This window comes from Perna viridis, chromosome 7, assembly GCF_037379345.1.
Source record: "Perna viridis isolate PV_CMFRI_1.1 ecotype Kerala chromosome 7, ASM3737934v1, whole genome shotgun sequence".
In the NCBI taxonomy this organism is placed as follows: Eukaryota; Metazoa; Mollusca; class Bivalvia; order Mytilida; family Mytilidae; genus Perna; species Perna viridis.
The window spans coordinates 18,316,968-18,340,802 of NC_142451.1; the positions used below are offsets into that span (position 1 = coordinate 18,316,968).

Here is a 23,835-nt window from a genome sequence, read left to right on the forward strand (position 1 = left end):
AAATTCAAATAATGCTATACTTTGACACATGCCAGTCGTAATATTATCAAATTCTGTAGCAGACATTTATCAAAAAGCGCTTGAGTTTAATGTGCCTATATCAAAATAGGAATAAAATCTGTAATGGAAGAGGAGTTCATTGGTCCACTCATAAACTAAATTAAGCTCGGAAATCTTCATGTAAAGTTTCTGAGGGAGTTACTAGGTTAATACACCGATAGACTCGATAGATTTTTTTATTCCTTATAATTCATTATTTTTAATAAAACATTATTTTACCCTGAATCGATTTATTTTATTTGAATAAAGGGGTTATTTCACCACGACATAAATCGATATGTAAAAACCGTTCGACAAACAAATCTCCCAATCAAAACCGATGTGAGAGTACTCAAGGGAACCTAGATTCGAAAAAAATCAAAAGAATATATTCAAAAGATATAGCCAAGACAGGGAAAGTTCGAGGCTGTCTTCTTAGTTTCTTTAGAGTCCTTTATCTCAATGCCTTACTTGGGGTAGTTGCTAAGTATGAACTCCCCAAAACTACGATTCGGTAAAAACAAAAGTATATCAAAAGATCAGCTAAACCTAAACGTTGATCCATATTTTTTTTATCAGACCAGATATTGACTAAGCTGCAGAGAAGTTAATTTATAGGTCAGCGGGTAGCGGAGCACAATTTGTTCTCCTTGGAATGCCGACCGTGTTTAACAATTGGTCAAATATTTCTCGATAAAAAAAATTCCATTATTTCGACGGTATCTTCAATGATATATCTAGAAGATGAATTGATACGTTTTATATAAAGTATGGAGAATTTCTACCAATTTATCTTGTTACCTTTTTATTTTTCAAATGTGGCTGACTTTTATTTTTTACTAACTAGTTGCTAGATAAATGATTCGTATTTTAAATATAAGTTCAATAAAAAGTTAAATATATATGTGAAATATGAATTTCTATTCTAATATTACAAATATGTAGCAGATCGAATCGAGTTTGGTTAGATGTGTTTCTTATTTCAGTATAAAATATTTCAAAAAACATTATTATGTTTTAAATTTTCTTATTATTTTGATAATATTTGAATTGCACAAAAAAAAGTAAAAAAAAGTCAACTATCATAGGAAAAAAATCTCTTGTGCATTTTTGTCACAGCATAGTGGTTAATTCTAGACCCTTAGAATCTTAGAACCCACCCCTTTTGGGCTTGTTCCCATTTTGTCTTAATTCAAAATGATATGAGATGACTAATCATCAACAGTAAGCGTTTGAAAACGACTTGATTTAAAAATGCACATACAATGCTTATAAGCATACTAAATGGTGTGCAATATGTAATTATTTATTAAAGATGGTCGATGCTCTATTTAAAATTTTGGCGGGAAAGGGATTTCTCTTGATTTTCTTTAGGTTTTCTCTTACGAGATTTTATCTATTAAAACACTGATTAAATAACAGGATTTCATAAAAAAAAACTTATGAAAAGAAAAGTAGGGGTCACTGGGCAAAAAATTTAATGATATAAGATAGATAAAACCAGAGGAGTCCAAAAAATCAGACAAAAATCGCTAAACATGAGCAGCTGGTATCCTTACAGCAAAAAAGGGCAAAATTGTATTGAAAATCAAAATTAAAGCTTAATAGCACCATTTCAGAAACTGTTATATTTTCATAAACCCCATCAGTCACTGCAGTACCCAGAAGATTTGATTGTGACTCTAAATGGTCAATGGATATTTAAGTACTTCTCCGTCTAAGAATCAGGCAAAATGTATATAAGGTGTGGTACATGAAGAAAAAATATACAGATATTTAATTGCATTATTAAGTATTTATACCTCACAACCTCATGAAAATTTTCCTGAACTTTTTCCTTATATAAGCAGTCAAAAATATATACGTCACCAATGCTTCAGGATAAATTTAAATAGCTTTTCAGTTGTTTTCTAGATGTATTTGAATAGGTTTGAGGCAAAGAAGACCATATTGAGAAAAATGATGTGCCACTCATTGCCTGTTTCTTATACAGAACAGTACTATGAAGCTATAAGTAAAACCAAGTTAACTTTTAGTTATGATGATTTTATGCGTAGTTCATTTTGATATCAATGAATAATGCTTTTAATATATTAATATAAATTGGGAAATAAATAATGAATATGAAAATTACAAACTCATGTTTACTGATAATCCGTGTAATGTAATCCTATGAAACTCATTAAGTCCATTGAAATGAAAGACAGAAAAGAAATTAACACATTTTGATAAAAGCATTTTCTATTTGCATTTTATTTCTATTTTTACTTTTTAAATCATAACTAGAAATTCTCATTTCGTGTGAGTACTTTTCAACCTTTTTTTATCTTTAATCAACAACTGAGGCGGAGTTAAAACACATCCCTTCATGCATGTAAAATTTGAAAAAATAATATAAAACAAGTTATTTACCAGTTACTAGTTATAAAATAAGTTTGGTATCATGACAAATAACCCTCTAAGTTCAATATGATTCAAAATCCTTCGCAGTTAACAGCACTAACTCACTGTGGTGCGCTGTTAAAGAACCGTCACGAAGATGTCCATATTTACTATTTAATACACTTTTGACGTGTATGAATGAGTGCATTTTAAAAACCAACGCGCGGTTCCTTTTACTCTAAAAGAAATCTACAAAAAAAAAAAACACAGTTACACAATTTTGTTAATTATTGACAAAAATACGGTGACATTAACACATAATTGATTCTCACGTTTGCAGCTCATAATTTATATTGGCGTCTAAATGAATGAAGTCACTACAATCAATTTTCACGGCTTGTAAGGTTTGCCAAATAATCTATTATTGTTAGATAAAATGTCAGAATATACTAGTCAAGTATTGTGTTGTTCACACGTTAGATGATACAGTAAGCAACTACAAAATTTTCTTAATCAGGAACAAATTGTAGAAAGGTGGAAAACAAGAAAAGTTTAAACCCATATTCATAATTTCAGGCAGAAGCTACAATTTTACGGTGATATCTTACAGCTTAAGATACCGACTTGAATATATAATGCAATATTAATAGAGAGTAAAAAAGTATTAAAATTGAAAGGTTTTTTTTTTTTTTTTTTTTTTTGGGGGGGGGGGTGGGGGGGGTATGAAATTTATCTTTTGTTTCTTTGTACGTATTAACTTGGTTATTTTATGTTCTTTGTCGTGCGTGTATGTTTTCCATGTCTGGTCCTTATCCCTGGATTACATTCTTTTTGTTTCCACTACATTAGAATCTTGGTTTCCTTGACTACTCTTATATTTTGTTTAAATATACCTAGGGTAAATGCCTTAACCTAAACATAACTACAATAAAATGTGTATCATACGGTATAAAATACAGCATTGGTGGTAAAAGGTATAAAATACAGCATTGGTGGTAAAAGGTATAAAATGCAGCATTGGTGGTACTTATTGGATACTTGTTTATCTTATTAAAATTTTGTTCTGCATTTGCTTTTTTTTTCTCTTTTTTATTTTTTTTATTTTTTTTTTTTTTGGTTTGTTTTTCTCATTTTTGCTTATTTGTGTGTGTGTGTGTGTGTGTGTGTGTGTGTGATGTTATAAATTTAAGTATGTTGTGAATTACCAATCAATTATCTGCTTTCCAATTGGAACACTTTGCTTCCACACTTTTGGGGAAGCCTTTATTGCAGACCTAATTCAATTTGCCGATCTATCTTACTTATTTTAAGCTACCTAGATGGTACTTCGTCATTCAACAGTCCTCGATATGATAACTTGGGACCAAAAAAAAAAAAACACTCAAGACTCCTGTTTTGACTTGGTACAGACATCAACTAAGTAAAAATTTGCAATTAACGCGATCATATTTAATTCATCTGCAGAGACGATCTAAATCAATTTCAACAGGGTTTTTAATTTACAGATTTTGTTTGGCTTTGAACTAAGCCTCAAATAGAAGGAAGTCTGGTTTCCACGTTGTGTTAGTTGTTTCTGCGTCAACTTATATTCCTCTCGGATGCTTCGATGTTGATTTTTTCGTTCGCTTTAAATAATAATATTTCACTTTACTTTTACTGTCAAAACAGTTTGAATTGACGCAGAAAGCTGGTCTTTGTCATCTCAGTTATAATCGCATATACACTCACTTATTTCAAAATGAAACACTGTACTTAAAACAAATAGTGTAATGGTCGGGTTGACTTAATATTTAATTTCAATTTGTTTAATTTGGTTTCCCTTGGTTTAATATCCTTCATAATAACAAAATCCACATCTTTTCATGGCATCACGTGATGTAAATTCAACATTGCCATGAAATAATGAAGATGGTCACGTAAATTGTGTAACTACAGACAGGATCATGATTACATGCCGGCATTATTTTCAAATGAGGTTTGACGAATCTAAGTCATCAACGGATGCTATTTTTTGCAACAAAGTAATGCTTAATGTATAACTTTCTTCCTTATACACTATAGGCCTGTAGAACCTATGTTAAACACTTATAGTGATAGCAACGATCACATAGCGGGTTTTAGTCCTCTTATTCTTTCTATCATACGACATTCATTGAGCAGTCGTATTGATAATAACAATGAAACAAAAGATATTATCAAGAAGGAGTTGTAAATTTGTTTATTCTTTGTTCAGGTACTTTCCCTGTATTTGCTGTCAACTGGTATGTTTGGTATCTGGTATAATCATCGCGTTTTCTGATAAAATTGTAAACTTAAGGTATTACTATACGGTTAGGTCAATCTGAAAATGCGGTCTCATTTTGTTCAAATAAAGCTGTTTCGAGGCAGTCCGCACAGAAATTTCAAGTGTTTTGTCATAAAAAGTACATTAAAAATTATTTTTCTTATCCTTGGTGTGTGAAGGTTCAAGTAATTAATAAGCAATTTGTGATTATTGTTATAAAATCCAGTAGCGAAGGTAACTCATTGAAAAAAAATATTACTGAGTTTTAGTACAAACCAAGGGTGCCTTTCCAAAATTAACAGCCAAATACTATTTTTTATAAAATGTCAGGCACTTAGACACTGGCACTGGATGAAATCATCCATGGAGTATGTAGATTTCAAAGACTGAAGTCTTAGAAGTCGCTAATCGTCAAATATTCACTGTCACTGATTTTGGCATACTTTCAACATCCGAAATGGTACAAATGCGATATGCTCTAAAAATCGGGTGATTTCCACTAAAATCTTGGTTCCCTTGATATTACCGGTATTGCGAACTCTTTCGTAACCGTTATGACCCGAATGGCTATATGTAGATATCGGTGTCCTGATAATATATATCGGTATGACCTTTATATTATCTATTGTAACGAACGAAACTGGGTAATATTACATTAATTCAATGCTAAGCCATCGTTATCTTTTGATGTAAACTTCCTGTTCTAATACAGGCTAAAAAAAACACGCATAGATAAGTGTATTATATGTTTGGTTTTTTTTTTTTTTTAAAGGAACGTTGTAGCGATCTTTGGGTCGCTTATGACATTGGCCAGTGAACCAGATTATGAACCTAATTAAGCAGCTGGCAACGAATATTCATAAATATCGGGGCGTGCTTAAGTATATGACCTATATAGTCTTGTAATGAGCCTCAGTGCCTAAATGGGAAACTGGGTAATGTTCAAAGCTAACCGATCATTTCATGTAAAGTTCCCGTCCTCGTACAAGCACGAAACACACGTAGAATACACGTGTATAAAACTTAAGAGGTACATTTTTATCTCGCATGAAGCTAGAACTATACGCTATGGTGGTGAACACAGCGAGGATCTGCAGCATTTAGTGGCGTATAACAACATATTTATTCAAATCATTCGAACATTAAGTACAAAAAAATCGAGTGCAAGAAGTCGCTAACAATATTAAGGACTAAAAAAGGGTAAAAACAGTAACACTCTTTTCGATTTATTTGCTCGCAATTTTAGTTCCGAAAGTTCGTGCGAAATAAGGTATTTTGAAAATCATCAACTGATGCTGAGGAGAGAACCTAACACTGCAGGGGACTGAAACGTTCTGAATACCATTCTTCATTTAAATTACACCGTTTTACAATTATATATATTACATCTGCTTAACTACATTTAAAGCTGCATTAGCTGTCATTTTCGTAAATTTTTGTTTCTTTTGAAATATACCTTAACTTTGAATTATTTCTACTAAATAGTACATTTCTTGTACAATTTCATTTGATATCCACGAATAAAATGCATTAAATACATGAAATAGGTGTCTATATATTAACTGTCTTGCAAGACAAAAAAATCGACCCAGATAAGTTCGTATGCATGTGACTTCTGGTGACCTTAATCCGCGCATGTGCTGTAAGGGTCGCTTCTTTCATAACAAATCTGAATGCAAAGCGAAAGTGGTTATTCAACGGCAAGGAAGACCGACGGACTCAAGCCGTGAAAGAAAAAAGTTCGAATATAGTGCAAGGATCCTTTTGAAATTTACATATTGTGATATAATGCGGCTCAAATATGGTCATTATTTATTTGAAAACTAATCAAGAAATAGATGAAATGAAAAGAAAACAAGGCACGTGCTTACTTGTGTATCCGTTTTCGTTATTTTTTTGCCAAGATTAAAGTATTTTTAACCCAGGTTAATGTCCTGTCGGCAATCTTCGGAAGTAATGGCGAAAAATAATTAGATCAGAGTTATCAATCTTCTCTGATTAAAAAAAACACGTTGTTTTCACAATATTCTGTAGGTATTATCAACATTAATTGCTTCAATTGCATTACTACAAACTTATTTCATTGAATCAGCAAAATTCAGTAGAATCAAAACTGAACAAATTTGGCAGCTAATACAGCTTTAAACAATTCCCTCTTTTAAAATTCCGGCGCCACAGGACATAATTTAGCCATTAAGCAAGAATAATCTCCCTTGGGGGTAGGTATTTTTAACATAGGGTCAATAGGAAAATTTCATTTAATTGTGTTTTCTTAAAAACATGTTCTAAATCGGAGGAGAAAAAATATGACATGCAGGATACGTATCAAATTCCGCTAAAAATCAACCTCTGATGTAAAAATTTGGTCAGGAATTAATTTAGAAAAAAATATTTTAAAAAATATTTGGGGATACCTACCCAAATGGTGGACAAAAGAAGATAACTCTGTAATTTGCAAATCCAGAATATATCAGCCAAATTTCAACTTTTAATTATAAGTTTTACAAAATTAACCGGGTCAACTTGGTGTGCTAGCGCCTAAATATAACTGTATAGTGCACCCTAATTCTGATATGCCGTGTGACAACGCTTTAAGAACTCATCCCTTGAAAAAACGATTAAATGAAAACAAGTGCAGATTTGATGACGTCATAAATATTGACATGCTTCGAAGACGTCACGAAGGGAAGAATGGAGTGAGTGATCTCAAAGAAGAATGCCAAAAGGCCGGCAAATGTAGTATACCTACATGGTGCTGGTGCGCCTGGTGAAGGGGAAAATGTTTATATGTTACCTTGCTTATGAGATGGGATTTCTCTTTGCTCATGTCACAAACTCGGCAAAAACCAATCGTAATTCCTCAGTATTTCCAGTTACACAAAAGAAAACCTCGGATGCACAAGCTGATGAATCTGTCGGGAATTTGACCGATCCAATTCTAAACTTATAGTATTACTGGTTGAAATTTTTACCATTACTTTTTTTCCTAGCTCCTCGCTTTGCGTCTTAATTCTTGACAAAGTTATTGTTCTTTATTTCTACCTGGTGGATAGAACTACTCTGAGTCGTGTATGATTACAATTCCGGCAAATGTTTCAAGAAGAAATAATCCTTTTTGCATCCGAGGTTATTTTGGTGTAGCGGAAATGGCCGTGTAGTTACAATTGGGCAAAAACTTTGCCAACAAATCTGATCAATATGGTACAGATATCAAAGATGGTTTACCTAGTGCTGAAGAAAAAAATCTGCCTATAAAGTGGCCTTACTTATGACTAGAAAATTCGGGAATTCGTGTTGGTCACATGACCAGAACATATCTAATAATATGGTAATACTACGCCTTATGAAATTACTTAATTGACTGATCTCAAAGAATTCAGTAACACAAGTGGTTGGTAGTGTGTAACGATAATCACTGGAGTGAATAGATGTAAAGTAGTTCATTAGAGTGACTGAACGTTTTGTTGTTCACAGAAAGTGTGTTATTTTAATGAAATTTACTTTAAATCAATTTGTCATTATTTACTGGACTTGACGAGCAAAATTTATTTCACTGAAAGTGAGGGAGTGTGTCTTCGCTTTATAGAAATGAGTACATATTGGGCAACTTATTTGAGGTGAGCCCAGTGTATTTTACCGACAGTGCAGATGATGTTTTTTTTTTTTTTAAATTATGCTTGAACGATATTTTTATGAACATTAAAAGGTAACTTAGATAATTGGAAGGCATTGCGCGTACATGACACGGTTAAGAACAAACTTGATACAAATGTACATAGTACTCCATATAACACTGTGATGGCAGTGAATTACGCTATGATAGATATAGATTGAATAGTGATTTTCGCATATATGTTAAACTGTCATAGTTTCTTAAGAAATAACATGGCAGGTTCAATTTGGACAAGCAGTTATGAAGCAAATAAAATTATTATAGACGAACACGACAACGATGAGTAATATATCTAACTTACCATCAATGTCCTTTTTTATATTAACGAAATGTTGAAACGTTTGATAATAAACTTTCACATGTCCTGCAATAATATCAGTTTACTAGTAATATGCTAATTTCTTAATACCAATAAATACATCAAATTCTACCTCAAGCTTGTTCTTACCATGTTTCTCCAGTAGTATTATCCTAATAATAACGCATTCAGAGTCTACCTGAAATAACAGATTTCATCGCCTTTATAGTAATAATCAGGTCATTGATTAATGAAGCCATTCAGGTTATAATCACAGGAAAATTTCCTGCGCTATAGCGGTCTTTGAAAAAGCCAATTTTAACATCAGATTTGTTTGGATTTGGGGCTTATTGATAACTGAGAGTATCTTGGTCGTTCCACTTGAACTGGAGTCAGGAGTTCAAAATAATTTATGCCATGTTCACTATCCAAATGATTTGTGAACCAATGATTTACTTTCCTCCTTTTTATAATGTATAATAATTTATATGATCCTTTGATTTAGGTAAAAGAATAGGCGATTCCTTTTATTTATCATTCGACTCCAGAAGTACTGATAACAATGAAGTAGATTGATATAATTCATCTTGACTGTTTTTGATAATCTATAAATCATCGATACAATGAGCCCTTTAGTACGCGTAATACCTGTGTATAATGAATTCTTCACTGTCAAACTTTGAAAATTGCTTTTTTGGATTATGTATTGGCGCATTGATAGTGATATTATCAGGTATAAGTGGATTTATATATTTGTGAGGTAAAAAGCATCACGTAGGGGCGATGGAATATTACTTACCAAATGATAAATTGAGGTAGCACGGAATGAAATTGGCCGCTTTTGTCGTAGAGACGGTCCGTTTTCTCAATTTCTAAATAGCCCAAATATAGGACAGATATAGGACAGGCATAGAAATTATGTGGTGTCTTATTTCTCATTTTTCTTTTGGATATATATGGGAAATTCCTCTAATTGGGGATATTTCAGTGGCAACTTACAAAGCAGAGATCAAAGGATTTTCCCAAGGTTAGACTTTCTTCCCTTTAAGCAAAGTCTACTAAAAGGCATGCTAAATGATTTTGAATTAATATGTTTTAGAATTGTGTTGCAACTTGTGCGCCTTTGGTTGCATAACTATTTTTTTGTTTGAAACACTAATCACTGCATTGGACATTTATTTGTCGATTAGAAAGTCAAGTAAATTAGTTTGAAAATATATTCTGCTGAGTTCTTTAATAGTGACTTGGTTTCTTTACTCACAAAATAGTAGAGTTTCTGACAACTACATGCCATGCCTTGCCCCGTGCAGGTCCGGGTGTTAAAAGAATAGGCCTGCAGCAGCGCTAAGCTTGTCGTATAAGGCGACTAAATAGGGCTCAGAAACCTAGCCGGGGGCTAGGCGCTCTGCCCACAGAGCAACTGAGATGTGTGCCCCGGGTGGTGGAATGGGGTACCCCTGGCGTGTTGCATGCTGGGGTTGTCAGGCTATAATACGGAAAACCTGACCGCAAACCATAGTGGTGCACCGTGTTGGGAAAGATGCCACGTTCCTCGCACGTTAAAGAACCCTGCTGTGGTATTCGATAGGAGTAGGAACCTTTGCGCTCCGCCACAGAGGCTAAATTGCCCGACCTTACCCATCCCCCTTTTTCCAGTGGCAATCAAAATTTGTCGATCCTATTATCCTTGTGACCCATCCTTTTTTTTTCATTTCATGTTCATTTTATCATCCATTTCATGTTCATTGTCTGAATATAGCTGAAATATTGCTGCTCGGACGTTAAACCCCAACAAACAAACAAACAAACAAGACAACTACATGCCTATGTCTCTGCCCCATCTCTGTTAGAATTACATTCTACGATGTGCAATATATAAATCTAGAACGAAGACATTAACACATGATATACATTGTATATGTTAAGCGTTTACGACAGGACAACAAACGTCATATAAAAATTGATAACAATGAAAGGTCATAATGCTGTTGTATTTAGATAACACTTGAGTTGAGTTATCTGCAGATCATTAGAGTTTATCTTTCTAAATGCATATATCATTTACATCACCATATTTTAGTAACGAGTTTTATGGTTATTTTGAATGCATACTTTGACAGCCAAAATTGAGATGGTAATGTCATTTGCAGATCATGGTTAAGAACTCTTCACTTTGATGTAAAAAAACTTGTTAAATTAAGGTGTCCAGTAACTTAAAGGTGGATTGAAATCATCGTCTTTTGTGGAGAAATCATACGAATTTTTATCTCAATTTGGTTTTGTTCCTCTACATATTTGTAACTTTTTGTAAGAATGTTTCCTTTTTTTATTGTACAAGCCATTTTTATTATTTGTAAGTGACATCAGGACAAAATATACTTTTAAAAAAAATTATGTTCTGACCCAAAACTTATGCAAATCATAAAATTTATCAATCAGTCGTAAAATACATGCCATATTATTTCCACCAACAGAAACATAAAACGGTTTGAATTTAAAACGATTTCAGAGCAAAATTAGAATTTAAACCTTTAGTGTGTTATTGGAAGAAGATGATAAATGATTTCAATTGCGAGTTCAAATCAGAAATGCAAGCTGTGTGTGTTACAACCAACCATGCACGCTTCTGGTACAACTCTCTTCAGACATCACAAACGTCTTTTTTACTTCTGCTTGAAAGAAATGACCATATAAGAAATAATGTATGACTACATTTGCCTTAAAATGACTGTGGTCTCCCAGATAGAACATCTGATACGCATAGTCAAGGATGAAATGAGTAATTCAAAAACAATTTTCCAGAAAATAGTTGATCTTTCTGGTTGACTTGAAGCGAGGTGGTGAGTTGATACCTATACCGGATTTTTTCATGTAATTAGTATTAACAAATATTTTAAATTTTGTTTTTTGTTTTTGTTTTTGTTTTTGTTTTTTGTTTTGTTTTTGTTTTGTTTTGGGTTTTTTTCTGTGTCTGTTATTCTATATTTTTTGTTTTTGTTTTTGTTTTCTTTTTATATTTTAACATGTTTACAATCCAATTTTAATCTCGATCAAGTTGTACGTTTTTGCTTGTTTTTTTTTTAAGTGCCACTCCAGCTAAGAATCATGCAAAATGTGACACATGGTTGGAAAGCCTATGTATTTTTATATTTGATATTTTGTATAAAATGCTTTAGTAAACAAAAATTAACATTTGGTTTTTCATATAATCTGTGCTCATAGGAGATAAAAATTGTAAAGAATGCACTGTATAATTCAAAATTAAAGGAGATAACTCTGTAAATGACACTCAAATACAATAGAATCTATTGGATTTTCAATTTTGATTATCCCCTAAGAGCAGGCAGACTTGAATGAATAATTACACATTTCATAGTATAGACCCATAAAACAACTTGATTACAAAAATAAAAATATGTAGCCTTAGTGTAAACATATTTTATATAGAAATTCAAACAATAGTATAATAATATAAAGTCGTGAATGTAGTATTTGTCCTAACCTTGTATCGGTATAATAGTAAGCTGGTATTTTATCATTTTGACTACGAATTAGGCGCTTAAAGATTGCAGTAGAATCTACTGACTTGACATTTACATCTAATTCGTTCCACAGTTTTACTTTTGAAGATAAAAAATAGTCTGCGTAAATATATAGGTCGAGTAAAAATGTTAGCGATATTATTCGCTTGTCTAGTACTATGATTGTGGCGATTTGCAATTGTATCAGGGACAAGATCTGATAGGTAATTGGGTGTTTTGTTATTTAACATTTTATGGAAAAGAACAAGTTCATGAGTTTTACGTGGCCTTTTTGGGGGTGTATCACTTTTTTTCAGATTTTGCATGATTCTTACAAAGACAGATACTTAATAACTCAATTTCTGAAATGCATGTGTGTTATCTCGTTTCCTTTGTTACTGTATTGTATTATGCTGTCAAGTAAATTAGTTTAAATTGAGTTTGTACATTGAATTATGTATGTGAATTGTGTCTGGTTCCAGTTTTCACGGTTTATGTCATGTCTTTGTTTTATGTCTCTGGACTGTCCTTCTATTCTGATAGAGTAATCAAGGATGTCAAGATTTTAGCTTCAGTATATTTTCGCGATATTCACGATTAAAAGATTGGAATACTACGTTTCAACTTACATGAAGGTCAGTGAAAGAGTAATCAAGGGAACCAAGGTTATAGCGGTAATCAAAAGAATGTAATCCAGGGACTAAGACCAGACATGGAAAACAGACATACACAACAAAGAACATAAAGTAACTAAATTCATACATACAAAGTAACAAAAGTAAATGAGCAACTCGAACTCCACTAAAAACTGGGAGCATGAACCAGATGCACCGGTTGGGTAAGCTTCCTCTGCTTTTCTAGAAACACCCGCCGAGTTGCTCATAAAAAGTCAAGTCCGGGGTAGACAAACGAGGAAAGGAAAACTATGACCCGTTGAATAAATCAGTTTTCATGGTGCTGATGGATACACCATAACGATCCACGAGTTCATGATGACGACCATAAAACTTCTGTAGTGATGACTTCAATCTTGTAGCAACATAACCCTGTTCCAGAAGCCTATTTGTTAGAGTTCTAGCGCGATACAAAAAGTCTGCGTAGTTCGGCAAGCTCTGGCATAACGTATGAGTTGTGATATGAACACTCCATACGCAGGGGCCGAAGGAATGTTGCCACAGATGAAAGGAAAGTTGACAATTCTGAATTAAAAGTCATCTCGTTTGTCCTAAAGTTTGGTCAATAGTTTTCCTTTACCATCGATTTCTAAGTGTAGGTCAAGATATGAGGCTGACTTCACAGTGTCTGTAGTATCCTTTATCTCAAGTTCTTTTGGGTAGATGCAATGTATCAAATCCCCGAAATTAGGATTGTTTAAAGATAATACGTCATCAATATAGCGGAAACTGAGATTGAAGGATTTAGCCAAACGATATTCTTTCTTTCTGATCAGATCAGCTATAACTCGTCTTTTGAAGTACGTATTATGGTATACAAAGCTGCTCGTCCATTCATTCGGCCATACGTGTAGGGATGAATAAAAAAAACTCTTTGGAATACTTTGATATTTCACATTGTTTCCAATGTTTTCCAATTTTCGTTTCAGACTCATGGACAAAATAAATAGTAACTCAGTCTTGGCCTATATAGTCTCACGGAACTCCGCCGTTTGAAGCAAATTTGTTTTGTATTTTCTAATTGCTTTTCTCTTTGATTTCTCAAAATTTTACCAAATCCCACCCATTTACTTCTTGACAACTTGCCGCACTGAAACACCAAAAAAGGGAAGGGAATGGACGTATCATTTGCTCTAGAGCAACTGTTAATTAAACAGTGTTTCATTCGGGTGAATTAAAAAAAAATAGACGTACTATAAATGTTAACAAGCAGATAGCACGCCTAACAAAAAAATAATGCTGATCAATATTTTTGAAAATTACTAAGATGGTTATATTCGGCTGATTGGCGACAAGTTACCAGTGAAATGATAACATGTGTAATAATCGATGGATCTGATTTTTTTCTGGTATTGCGTGATCATAGTAAATGGTTTTTATCCAACCAGTCCCAAGTGTCCTTTTAAAGTAGTTTAAAAATATTTATAAAATCGTGATGTTCATGTGGTATAAGTCCATGCAATGAATCAACATTTTTTGTTTTATAAGATAAAAAAGTGACTTTTTAAAACAAACATATAGAAGAACATTTATCTATAGTATTAGGCAATCTAGCCTGAAATCATTTACTATTTTTAAATTTCAACTTTATTGTCTCCAAAGTGTTCTTGTCAAGCCAGTAATGTGCAAAATATCAGTAACAAAATCTGCATTTTAATTACTATAAAAAACTGAAAGAGTAATCAAGGGAACCACGAATCTAGCGGAAATTCAAAAGAATGTAATCCAGGGACAAAGACCAGACATGGAAAACAGACACACACAACAAAGAACATAAAGTAACTAAAATAAATATACAAAGTAACAAAAGTAAATGAGCAACTCGGACTCCACTAAAAATCTGGGAGCATAGAGCAGGTGCACCGGTAGGGTAAGCTTCTTCTGCTTTTCTAGAAACATCCGTCATAAAAAGTCATCTATATAGCGGAAATTGAGATTAAAGGTTCTAGCTAAGCGATGTTCTTTCTTTCGGATTAGATCAGCTATAAAGTCAAACTCATAAGACTGAAGAAATAGGTCAGCAAGCAGAGGAGCACAATTTGTTCCCAAAGATTGAAAACATTCAAGACACACAAAACTTCCAAGTGGAGCCTTAAACTTTAAACTATGTGCATTGGGCGTCCATCCGGCACCACTCGAAAAATAATAAGCCTTCAAGCTTATTACTACTTCCAATGTAGACTTTTTATACAAAAAAAGAAATGCTTTGTATCTCATCGAACAAGATGAATGCCGTATAGTCATAGTAATCACTGTGTTAATTTTTTTCTACACGAGAGGGCCCATGATTGGTGAATAAACCTATTTTATCTTATCTTACAAAAGCCCTCTTAGAACTAGAGCAAAAAAAAACATGACAAAAGAATAGAACGTGGATCATAATAATAAAATAACATGTTAACAATTTAAGTTAATCATTGCTGATTTGAATATAAAATAAAACAATTAAATGACAAAACTTGATACAGACAATTATGTAAATTCTGACTATACACATGCAATACAGTTTTTATTAATCACAAAGTTTTATCTAATCATTTTAACAGTGTCACTGATCATTAACCTCTTGAACTTTTGGCAACAAGGTTTTTGAATAATGTCACATTAAAAAATGATACAATAAAACTGCTATCAAAATAGCAATGAAGATAGACACCATAGAAAAACTATTCGACTCATCTTCTGCCACAACTCTCCCCGTCTTAAAAGCAGCTTTTGTTCTTTTCCACTGGGTCATCAAAGCCTCACGGGCACCATCCCATTTTCCTGGTCCAGCTAAACGATACTGGTACGGGATACAGGGGCCAAAATAACACGTATATGCTAACTTTGGGTCTTTCCATAACATACTTTCTGTACAAAGAAAGCAAATATAAACATATGGAACATACATTTGTAGTAACACATAACTATATGGTTTGAAAACAGAACAAATACAAATGTATTTAAGGAGGTAGACCTAGGGTAAGGGAAATAACTCTTGAAATCAGTGATATGTTCGTATCATGCTCAATTTCACCAAAGCCTTTTAAGCTTTCCTTTTAAACAGAATGAAATCGGTCCGAGTTACTTTGATGCTTACATGAGATTGATGTCAAATGCTGAATACAAATGTTTCAATAATTTGTAAGAGTTGTGTCCCTTACCATAGATCTACTTCCTTAATTGTTATACTTCACGTATTTAACCACTTTAGTTACAAGAATGAACATGTTTATTTATTTGTTTATTTAGTTTACAAAATCAAAATTTACAACAGCTTTACAAATATATCAAAATTGAGTCCTATAAATTATTAATGAGACCTGATAAAAATTCGCCCTTAAGACCAGCCGAGGACGGAATTGGGATGAACTGTAATAAGAATTCATCGCTATATCTTAACTAACAGGGCAACAGTGTACTAACCATTCAACGCCAAATCTTTACTTCAAGTTTCATATCCTTTACCTTTGATTACCATTATCATTTTGTATATACGAGATCTTGAGTCCATGGTGTGTAGTTTTCAATTGTAATTCAGTTAGAACATTCTAAACAGAAACAGATCCAGAAATGTAAGTAGAGTACGGATTCCAATCCGGAAAAAAAGGGGTGGGTCCAGCTACCATTTGTCCCAATTTTGCACAACATGAACAAAATGAACATAACTTTCCGACAAGAGAGAGGTCCATCCCAGGGATCCATGGGATTTGTTATTTCTAAACATATAAATATTGACTGTTAAAGCAAAGTTTCACAAATAAAAATAAATCAGAAATTGAATTACTTTTTCAATCACTTTCTTGGTTGAATTTATAGGTTATTTTATTAATTCAATAAAATTCAGGCATCGACCTACATTCTCTGTAACCATATGATGATTTAAGCTATAAACATCAGCTAGTAATAAAATTATATACAACCTTATACAATTTGATGAGGCTACTTAAAACTTAAAATGCACACCCTAATGAGGCCAGTACTAGCAATTTATAAAATACTCAACCAACTTACTAAAATCTGGTAGGGTACCATTCAGTGAGGCCAACTGGTCCATATAGTTGATAAAATCCACTTGTATTGTATGCCTCATACTGGTTTTGTACCGTTTTCTCATTTCTTCGGCTTTCTCATGTATGTCCTTCCACATTTCCTCCCTTTGTGGTAACGTAACATCACCCTGTTAACAGTATGGTATATGTTTTTAAGGGTAAAAAAACTTCAGAAAGCAGCTATTATATTTTGTTTATTATGTAAATGCCTCGTATGTTATGAATCACGAAAATCAATATGAAATTGGAAAATTTTATTAAATTTCTGCAAAAATTTAGCAAAAAAAATGAGCAATTGATACCTGGGAACTCGTCCCTTTATTCATTTCTGGATCACTACCCTCCGTTTTTCACAAAAAAAAGTCTGAAGTATAATTAGTCGTAAGTTATGACGTCATAATAAATCAAAGGAGTGTGCTCGAGAAATATAAAATTTATCGCGTTAAAATTCTAGTGTTACTGGTCATATGTGTTATAAATATTTGCAATTTTAAACGCCTTAAAATTCAAACTTTTCCTGATTGAAATGAATGGATAATTAACGCGTTAAAACATATCTAACGCATTAAAAGTATGCTTTAACTCGTTAAGGAAATGCTTAACAGGTGAGGACAGTCTCACGCCACCAGACAGACTGCAGCTAGCATAGTATAAGTAGGTAAACTATATTCTTTTTGAACGAAGCAACCATTCGATTTTCTGGAATATGTAGACCTGTATTGCTGTTCTATATCGAAGTTTCGTTTTACTATGCAACCACCTCGCAAACGTGAAATTTTAACGCGATAAATTCTGTTTTAACTAGTTTTAACGTGATAAATTTGGTTTTAACATGTTAAAACAAATGAGTTATCTTTTTTTTAATCAAGCTTTTAAAGTGAAATTAACACGTAAAAACGAAACTTTTATAACACCTTTACCCACTTTACATTGCAATTATCGACTAAAATTTTACGCCTTAAAACGAAGTGAAGTCGAAATTAGACATTCATATATGATATCGCGTTAAACCAAACTTTAACGCATTAAGTGTGAGCGTACAGGGACTAACGCTTAAAATTTAACGCGTTAGTTAATCGCGTTTTTTTTCTTTTTAACATAAACGGCCTTTCAAAAACGTCACATCCGTTAATGTGTAACCTAGGCATAAAGAAACACTAACTCTGATCACAAGTTTACGGTACATATCTTTTTGCAGTATATTGAATAAGGTCAAAGAAACTCTATGTTTACGAAATTTGTAATTATTGCTACCTTGAATACACGTGTGGCCAGTCGACTTTGCAGCTCACTGATTGGATTGATCGCTCCTAGGGGCTGGATACAACCTATGATACCGAGCGTGTATTTCTCTAAATTTGGTGGGAAAACGTATTTGTAGAGTTCCACCTTATTGTCGATTACTTTGAGAACAAACTCATCTAGAAAGGGGAAGCCAATTACATATCCGGTAGCAAATATTACTGAGTCGATGTTGTCTTCTTTTGACCCGTCATCAAACTCAACACCATTTTCTGTAAACCTTTTAATGTTAGGTTTGACTTGGAGGGTACCACTAGATAGTCGGTTTGGTAAATCATCATTAATGGTTGGATGTTGAGCCGTCACAGGGAAGTCTGGTTTCAGTCCATACAGTGAGTGATCAAATCTTTTGTTCAGATTCTTTTTCGACAGATGGGCAAATAGTTTCTCCCCAACCATTTTTCTAAATCTCATTTTACTTCGTGTATTGAAAAGCAAGTCGATCGGCAAGCCATTTTCAGATATTCTGTTGAATACCCAGCTGCCTGATCTTGTGCTTAAGAAAGTCTTTAAAAAATAGAATAGAAAATACACGTTGATATATTGTTACATGTTTTCTATCGTTTTAAAATTGTTACTGTTTTGTCATTTTGAAATACTGTGGACTTTGATATGCACCCCTTCGCTGTCGTTCGCTATTGCAACATTATATTTTCTTAATAATATTGTTTTTATCTCCGTTTTGTCATAGCTTAAACTTTTGCCTCTTGCATTACGATTTACGGAGTTTACTAACCAAGCTCAATTTTTTTTACTTAAAAGTTTACTTCCAAATACATTGCATAATTGATGTCCCAATAATTAAATAAAAGTTAGATTAATAGTACATGTAAAGTATCACCTGAAATCTTACATACAGTAAAGAAATGGAACAATCAATTGGTCGAATGTTAATTAGACTGAATATGGTGATAAGTGAGTAAGGGCAGATATGCAATACTTAAATCTATCTATCATAGTTAATGGAAGTATCAAACCTTAGAGGCAACTCTGCTCATTTCAACCGCGACATCACCTCCGGAATTCCCAATCCCAACGACAACCACTCGTTTTCCTTCATATCCATTTGTATGTCTATAATCGTGACTGTGCATTATCCCCCCTTTAAATTTTTTCATCCCAGGAAAAATTGGCATGTTTTTATCTGCATGGTGACCGGTGCATATCATAACTGCATCAAACTTTATCTCCTGCTTTTCGTTGGTTTTCTTGTCTTTTACAGTCACATCCCATTGACCGCTAGTTTGAAAACCCTGCGCTGGCTTGATTTTTGATATCTAAAAAGTGTACACTGAATTACTTTTTTCAAAGTGTATTACTTTTGAGCAGTTTGTGCAAAGAAAATTAAAAAAAAGACATTCAAATGAAAAAGAGTTGTAGAATGAATTTTATACGACCCAAAACATGCAATTTCTTAAGGAGCTTTTTCTTTGTCTTCTAGTATTTTTCTTGTCTTATATTGTGGTTAAATATAACTTATTGTTTTTAAATGTATTTTGAAAACTTGGCATTCTGGATTGTGGTGCTCTTTGATTAGACTTGAAACCTTTGTGATAAACGTTAATTATTCAAATTGTTCTGTTGCAATTCAGATAACTACAGGTTTTAGCAAATTTTCAACAATCTCATGTATGTGATCCTCAAACTATATGAAATTCGGACACTGTCAAAGGCAGAGGTTGTTCAAGGTGCAGAAAAGTCACTCGATCATGCAAAAGATGCTTTTCGATCTACACATGCCAAATCAAGAACGATAACTCTTGAAAAGTGCCAATTTCATGTACAATCTTTATAATTGTTATCTCAATAGTGTAACAACCGAATGAAAAAAAAAAACGCTAGACTACAGTAGCTATATGGTCTATAACAGTTTTTTTAATAAGAAATTGAAGTGAATTTGGTCGGTTTTCGACATGCGTGAATCACCTTCTGTCTGATTTATAAAAAAAAACTGCTACGCATATGTAATATATCGTTATCTGTTTTATTAGAAGTACTAATATACCTCATTTCCGAAACGAATATACTTCTTTAAGTTGAAGTGATCAGCATACAACGTGAAATATTTCTGAACATATGTGTTATGCATGTAAACCGGAAAATCATCGGGGAAATCGCTATACCACATGGGTTCTTTACTCGTATTGATAATAGTGGATCTCATCACACAGGACTGGCCTTCATGGACCTCGTCGGAGTAATTCCAGAGTCCTCCTAAATTGACAGTTGGATATTTTAGCTGTAGCAACCAAAACTCATAGAAGCGGTGACTTTTATAATTACTTGCATTACACGTAGATCAATTATTTATCTGAAAACTATTTTATTTTATTTTGTTTTGTTTTATTTTTTCGGGGATGGGTGGAGCAGGTTGTTGAGGAATCAGCTTCTCTCTTAAAGAATATGACATTGATTTTGGAAGAAATCTGTTTCCCAAAAGTCTATCATATAGATCTGTTATATACATATCATTTACTGTGAAATTACTCTAATTCGTGGATATCAATTTTAATGGATTATGGAAATGTACGTAAGTTCATGGATTCTTGAATTCGTGGCTTTGAGGTCTTAAGTATACACATCTACAGGAATCTCTTTTTCGTTGGAAACAAAATTTCGTGATATGGCTCATACACGAATACCACGAATATTTGGCATCCCACGAACAAAAGTAATTCACAGTATTTTAAATCATCTTTATGAGTCTTTTTAAAGTTAGTATTAATACAGTAATGGCATAGGCTATTTATGTTGTTGTAATCTTGGTAACAACCTTTTGGTTTCGAAAGTTAAAGGATTTTGCCTGGACGTTATTATTTGATATTTTATTTTTTTATGTGACATGCAATTCGTTTGTCGTTATGTTATAATCAGCTGTATAATCATGCAACCAATGTTTAAGTTACCTGCTGCTGGGTCATTATTTCTCTGTCTTAGTCAATACCACTGTCCTGTGGGCAGTTCAAATATCACGATATTGACCAGTTTATCAACAATTATTATATAATTATTATGTTTTTTTTTTCATTATCTTCCGTCTTTCTATCAATGAACTTTTACGGAGAAATTCACAACTCATGAAAGTTGGCAACATATCCGGTACTATCTGAAGTTGTACCTAAAGTTTTCCAAACATCGAAAAAGACGGCCTTTTTGAAATGGCTGCCAAATAAGGAGGAAAAGGTCAAAATATAGGACATTGCTATATCTTAAAAAAAAATAGGTGTCTTGAAATTTGGTACAGTGGTACAGTTTGATACTACAAACAAGATTATGCAAAAAAAACCGGTAACGATATGATGCCATGGTAACCGATTTTTCCGCCAATTTTCAAAATCCTCTGTTTTTGATGAAATTCGGTTTTAAGAGTGAATGCTGAGTTTGACATTTCAAGAAGACTGGAAAAGTGCCGTTACCATGGCAACCAATTTTCCCGCCAAAATTTATAAATGCTCCGATTTGGATGAAATTTAGTTTCTTGGGTGAAAATGACATGCTAAATTTAAATTTTAGGATTTCAAGATCATGTGAAAGTCGCTGTTGCCATATGACTTATGTTGACTTATTTTTCGCCAAAACTTCAAAGTGCTCCGATTTAGGTATAATTTAGTTTTCAGGGTGAAAATAATGTGCAGCATCTAATTTGTTAGGTTTCATTTAGGCAATAATGTGTACGGGAGGTGACTTGCCCCACGTTTCGCAAAACGTAAACTTTAATTGTTTTTACTGTATAGTATGATCTTCCAACTGTAATAGCATTTTACCTATTCCGTCTGTTCTTTCAAAACAAACTGGTTCTAGTCCTTCATCAAGACAACATTTGATAGCGGTCAGGCCACTAGCTCCTGCGCCTATTACTGCGACCCTCATGGTTGTCTTTCTAGAATGAAACGCAATCTAGACATATTAAATTTCCATTCGGTCACTGCATGTAGGATCAAACAGCATTCGACGCTTCTTTCTGTTCAAATGCTCATGTTTTCCCCTGAAAAAAATGCTATCAAAATCTTGAGAGCTGGAATAGGATTGGCTGATCAGAAACGTACTTTGAAATGAGAATACAGTGAAGCATGCAACGACTGAATGGAATAATTAAAACGGGACCCAGAAATAATTTATTGGAGCAACAACCGAGCTTATTTGTGTTTTAACTAAATCGATGCTACTATACCGATATCAGTGATTTACTAGTATCTAATCACTTAACACATCTTTCGAAGTTGGTTGCTGTGTATTTTTAAGTAACAAATTCTAAATATATTTATCTTGCTGTATACTTATAATTATGGTGTCTTCCTCGAATGCCAACATTTTATATGTTACCTATTCCTTGAATGCCAACAAAAATATTTCAATAGATGTTTATATTATAACAATAGGTGTTTTTATAACAATTAAAATGTTTAATAAGTATATAACTGTTGAGATTTATTAGTGAAGTTGATAAATGGAACATTATACCCTTTTTATATGGAAAACAGCAGAAATTTAAAAATATGTTAGAATATGATAAACTTGAATTATTAAAATTTGTAAAAAATATAATAAAATTGTAACATTTTTTTTTACTTTTATTTTAAGAAATGTATAAATTATATACAAAAATATGAATGAAATTCTGAAATTTAACATCAATAAACATTACTTCAAACTCTGAACCTCATATTAATGATTCATTTCATTCTTTATCATTCTAGTGCTATAACTAATTCACCTATTTAATTAAAATATGACTATATTTATTTTCTACTTTTTCATGTGATATCAAATTATGGTAAAAAGAGTATAGAACTTAAACCACTTACAGCAAAACTGATCTTCTACATTTTGTAGCAATTACAAATATTTTATTAAATAAAAACTTCATAGTTAATATACTTGGTAACTATTCTAGTTCTAGTATTCCTACATAAAGTAGAATGGTAAATTGAAATATCTTCAAGTTTTTGGACTACAAAAATAATTCAAAAAATTATTGCGCTATACATGTACATCTATGATTTTTTGAAGAAAAATTAAGTAGAAACAGCAAAATAATAATAATAATAATATTTTAACAACTGGAATAACTCTCTGAAATATCAACCGAAATAAGTCACCTGTAATTAACCTATCTGTTTTATTAGTATGAATGTTTTGATAAGCATGCAATTTTGTTGTTATAACCACTGATACCTATTCCTTGAACGCCAACAAAATTTTACAGGTAAATTGTCGGTAGATCAAAGGATGTTGGCATTCGAGGAATAAACCATAATTATGATATAATTGTTGCCACATTGTGATTATTTAAAAAACTATGGTAACAACTTCAACGACATAGAAGATATGGGACGCCGGAAGTGTCAATTATCCAAAAGCAGACAGACCCAAGGGGAGCTCCTTTTTATTTTAGAATAATTTAGTTGAAACAAAGTACTGTGAATTACTTGACCACCGCTCTTAAGGCAAGTCACCGGCCCCCCGTTTCAGATTTTCTTGATCCGCTACTGAAAATCAAAGTAGGTATAGACTATACAAATAGTGTGGTCATTTGTTCGAATCGTCAGGTTTCCAATCAGGAGTCCGGAGCAGTCAATTTAGAGACATATTTATTGTTTATATCAATTATACATATTCCAATTTTCA

General features: G+C 32.9%; 1 protein-coding gene across 1 annotated transcript; it reads right to left on the minus strand.

Annotated features, from left to right (window-relative positions):
• Positions 1 to 15,470: 15,470 nt before the first annotated feature.
• On the minus strand, positions 15,471 to 22,077 carry LOC148611641 (flavin-containing monooxygenase 5-like). The gene is made up of 6 exons (XM_088595265.1): positions 21,972 to 22,077; positions 20,213 to 20,421; positions 19,185 to 19,484; positions 18,160 to 18,714; positions 16,868 to 17,033; positions 15,471 to 15,724 (listed from the first exon to the last, which is right to left on the minus strand). Exons 1-6 carry the CDS (start codon positions 22,075 to 22,077, stop codon positions 15,471 to 15,473), a joined length of 1,590 nt encoding a protein of 529 aa, XP_088451391.1.
• Between the last annotated feature and the right edge of the window lie 1,758 nt (positions 22,078 to 23,835).

What these genes read in the sequence shown, in the direction of transcription:
- LOC148611641 (XM_088595265.1), bottom strand. Translation starts at nt 22,077, where the DNA reads ATGAGGGTCGCAGTAATAGGCGCAGGAGCTAGTGGCCTGACCGCTATC. An exon ending in TGAAAGAACAGACGGAATAG is followed by an intron (nt 20,422 to 21,971) that starts GTAAAATGCTAT and finishes CTGTCAATTTAG; the next exon opens with GAGGACTCTGGAATTACTCC. An exon ending in TGAGCAGAGTTGCCTCTAAG is followed by an intron (nt 18,715 to 19,184) that starts GTTTGATACTTC and finishes TATTTTTTAAAG; the next exon opens with ACTTTCTTAAGCACAAGATC.